Source organism: Spea bombifrons, chromosome 4 (genome assembly GCF_027358695.1).
Source record: "Spea bombifrons isolate aSpeBom1 chromosome 4, aSpeBom1.2.pri, whole genome shotgun sequence".
In the NCBI taxonomy this organism is placed as follows: domain Eukaryota; kingdom Metazoa; phylum Chordata; class Amphibia; order Anura; family Pelobatidae; genus Spea; species Spea bombifrons.
The window spans coordinates 110,240,187-110,244,601 of record NC_071090.1 but is presented as its reverse complement, the minus strand read 5'-3'; the positions used below and the strand labels follow the sequence as shown (position 1 = coordinate 110,244,601).

Genomic DNA, 4,415 nt, shown 5'->3' with positions numbered 1-4,415 from the left:
TGAAAACACTATTTTCATTATTGTATTCATTATTTGTCCCATCATGTAATGTATTTAGGCATAGTGGGAAACCGTCCATCACATTGAAGTGCGATTAAAAGTGATAAACACATTTCTGAAACAAAATTTGCCAAAGAATTCTAAAAATGGGATCCATATCAAAAAATAAATGCAAATAGTGTAACTTCAAATAGTGAATTATAATGTAGAATAATGATGTTTAAAAAATAACGGTAGACATGGAAGTTAACATTCCTAAACATAACACACAACTGTATCGAAATATGAAATATAATAGTTTAAAACATTAATCGAGATCAATACGATGATGATAAATCTAGAAGAAAATGATAAACAAAACCAATAGAGGGTGTTAGAAATTCTTTGTCTTAAATATCTAAACTTTTCCAGTGACCAAACAGCAATCAAGACCACAGCTTCCAAGTCTTCTTAAGTAGATTTATTTAGTAACAAAGTAATATACATACAGTACTGGTTGATGGAACAGATGGTGGTCGTAGGTACTGTAGGCTCAGTATTCTTGGTGAGATGAAGGTGAAAGGGAGGAGAAAGAAAGAGACCTTGCCCTTGGAGCCCTGAGTATTTATACCCTTTCCCTTCAGTTAGGGAATAAGTTCTTATTATATATAGGCAATATATGAATTTAAGGAATCCTATTGGTGCAGTCATAGGATACACTGGCATTCCACAGAAGACCCTCTAATAGCTACATTACGTGGTTAAGAACATATGTTCCTAGCACTCAAGTTGCATTCAAGCCTAAAGTGTGTTGAACAGAATAAAAGTATAACAATGATTTCTTACACAGGGTTAACAATGATAATCAGGGAAAAAAACAACTATGGAATCACAGAATTATAGACATGAGTAATGAAAAGTTTATTCTCTGGACTAGTCTGCTACCCTAAGGATATCATGTAATCTTATATGCAATTATACCTTTTTATTGGATTAACATACTTAAAAGTTTTCAAAAGTTTCCTGTGTTCCTCGGGTATTGCTTCAGACCTGAGAAAGAAAACTATTAAAAGCGTTTTTTTATAGTTTAAAAATAAGTGCAGAGTCAGAGCGCCAGGCTCTCGCGCTGCCTGGTTATTGTGAGTAGAGCTGTAGCTGGTTCCTTTCGTGCCCGAGGTAAGAATGGAATATTGCGCCCCCAGCTATTTTTTTTACAAAGGTTAATTTATTGACAATGCCCTCACAAACACCTGCCCATAAACACACACATATACTGCCATTACATACGACTGCCCTCACACACTGCTTTTACATACACACACATATACACATACAAGGGGTATACACACACCACCTTTACAAACACCTGCCATAAACACATATATACATACACTGCCCTTAGACACGTCTGTCCATTAACACACATATACCCATACACTGCCTTTACACACACATATATACATATACACACACCAGCTTACAAACATAGAAATACCTACACTGCTCTTACACACACCGGCCCATACACACAACTGCCCATACACACACACATTCTGCCCTTACACACACCAGCCTGCAAACACACACATATACATATATACATACACCACCTCTTACGTTTCTAATCTTCCATCCAGTTGTGGGAGTACAAGGTCTGTCATTTCAGACCTCTGCTTTATTGGTCCCTCATCACTATGCTATTTATACAGAGCACAGGAGTATGACATCCCAGTAACCAGACAAATTGCATGTAAAAAAGAAGCGTAAATAAAAAAAATCTAGGCCCCATATATATTTAACTAGCTGTTTTTCAACTTTCTTGCTCGCCTCCACATATAAGAGAAGTAGGGGATACCCAGAGGTCTATGCAGTGTCCTGTGCAGCTGGAAGGGGGGGCAGTGAAATATGCCTCCCCTAACGATTGGTATCCTTGTTCTGACACTACATATTTTAAAGGAGAAGACTGACAACTAGAGGGTCAGAGGCTTAGATAAATAACCTAAGTCTATTAAAGACCAATAAAAAGACCAAGTGACCAAATAAGGTTTTAGGTTCTTAAAGCAGGAAGAAATAGGTGGGGGAAAACACACTTTTTTTCTAAATCCTTCCTAAACTCCTCAGAATAAATTTGTTTAAATGTATTCTGATATCCCGATTCCTTAGGCTATATATAATTGGGTTAAAAAATGGGCATAGTACTGTATATAGAAGAGATAACACTTTATTTATATTAAATGATAGCCCTTGGGATGGAGCCATATAGACGATAATTACAGTCCCATAGTAGGCGCACACTACAGTCAAGTGAGAGCTGCAGGTGGAGAAGGCTTTCTGCCTCCCAAGGCTGGAGGAAATTCCAAGGATAGTGATAAAAATGGAAACATATGTAAAAATAATAAAGAAGAAAGGGACGGCTACGCAAGGTATGGTTAGGACAAAATCTATAAGTTCAATAAGAGGATGCTTTGTACATGACAGCTCTAGTAGGGGACCAAGATCACAGAAATAATGGTCAATAACATGACCACAGAACTGTAAAGCAGAAACATGAGCTGCAAGAATAAAAGCTACTATACATGCTAAAAGCCAGGAAGAAAGAATGAGTTGGAAATAGAGATTAAAACTCATGATAGACGTGTAATGCAGCGGGCGACAAATGGCCAAATACCGGTCGTAGGACATTGCTGAGAGAAGGAAACATTCTGTTGCTTCTGAAATAGCAAAAAAGCAAAACTGAGTGATGCAACCAATAAAGAATATAGTGCTTCCTCCATTAATTATAACATGGAGCATGTTGGGGGATATATTTGTGGTTATAAGGATATCACACAATGATAACTGAGTGAGGAAGAAATACATGGGCGATTGAAGACCCTGAAACTTGGCCACCAATATAATAATCATCAGGTTCCCGACTAACGTCAAGATGTAGATCACAAGGAACACAACAAATAGAACAGAGTTCAAACTCCTAGGGTTCTGGAAACCCAACAGCAGAAACCCCACCACTTTAGTCGCATTGACTTCAGACATATTTACAAATAAAAGAGGAAATGAGATACTAGATCTGATAGATTTTACAAAAATAATAATACTTGTCTCTAAAGCCGAGGCTTTTGTTCCTGGTATCTATGCAGCACCTTTTCCTTCTACAAATCTGTCCACAAAAATTAAAATTGCAAGAGGAGGTCAGTAGCTTATTGGCTGGTTTTACACAAATATGATGTTTACAAGCATTTTAGTATTTCATCATCGGAAAAAAAGCCTTAATAAAAACATTTCCCAAATAGGCTGTCCTCGGGTTATGTCGTTGGCTTTGTTCCTTCAAGTTTTAATTTTTTTTTTTTAAATAGTGAACCAAATTCTTCACTTAGAGACATGAGACATATCCATAAATTATAAAGATCCTGCAAAAAAACATACATTCGTCAAAACGAGAAAAAAAAAAAACAGAGGGGGAAGTTATTAGTCAACCGATATTAAGTCCAATAACATTATAAGTCTATAATGAACAGGTCACTAAAAATTTGATTTATTTGTATAATCAAACTAACATAATTTAACTTAAATGTAAAATATCTATACAAATAGAAAAGAAAGTCATAGTTGCACAAGAATGTGTAAATATTGTTTTTGTAACCAGAAAAATTGGATGTTCAACATCGCATGTTCGGTCTCTATAATACAATGCATCATTCTGCACACAGTTTATTTTTTAACCCCTTAATGCCAGTTGTCATGCAGGAGTGGATGGGGAGGGGTATTAATGGCCACAATGCCTCCTATATTAACTTTCTATCCTATACATGGTATAGAGGCCGACCCCTGCTTGCGCCATAAAGTTTCAGGGGAGCCCTTTTTAGATATTCATTCTCTTTAATATGTTGAATTAAGGGAGTCATGTGATTAATTTATTAATAAAATATGCAGGTCGACTATCTGGATAGAGATATGTAGAAGTTTTCTCTGTAGTTTTAATTTATAAAATGAGATAGAAAGGGGTGAATGGAATTTAAAGGGTTAAGGAGCTTTGCAATTACAAGAAGATTTATTTACAAAATTTTTTTCAAAAATCCAATTTTTAGGGTACAAAGAAAACCCAACAATACACAGTAAATGTGTGAAGAATATTAAAAATAGAGAGTTATTTGTTTGTCTATTAACTTTTTATCGTCGCATTTAAAAGATAAAAAAACGGTAATCTTACCAGTCTGGTGTTTCCTGATATATCGCCGTATAAGAGGAAGAAATAAGCGACTTCATAAATAAAGATATTAGTTGGGGATATTATTTTCTGAGACCCCGCGCTGTTTCTGTAGCAGGATTTCAGAGCAATAAACAGACAATAACTGCTTCAGAGGCCTTTATACCGTGCAGAGAAGCATGACATCATATCTGTACAAAAACACTAAGGGACGAGTATCACACAGAGAATT

At 35.9% G+C, this 4,415-nt stretch overlaps 1 protein-coding gene across 1 annotated transcript; it reads right to left on the bottom strand.

Moving 5' to 3' along the window:
- Positions 1 to 2,076: 2,076 nt before the first annotated feature.
- On the bottom strand, positions 2,077 to 3,012 carry LOC128491710 (olfactory receptor 11L1-like). Its single transcript, XM_053464022.1, has one exon. The coding sequence runs from the start codon at positions 3,010 to 3,012 to the stop codon at positions 2,077 to 2,079; it is 936 nt and encodes a 311-aa protein (XP_053319997.1).
- Positions 3,013 to 4,415: the final 1,403 nt, after the last annotated feature.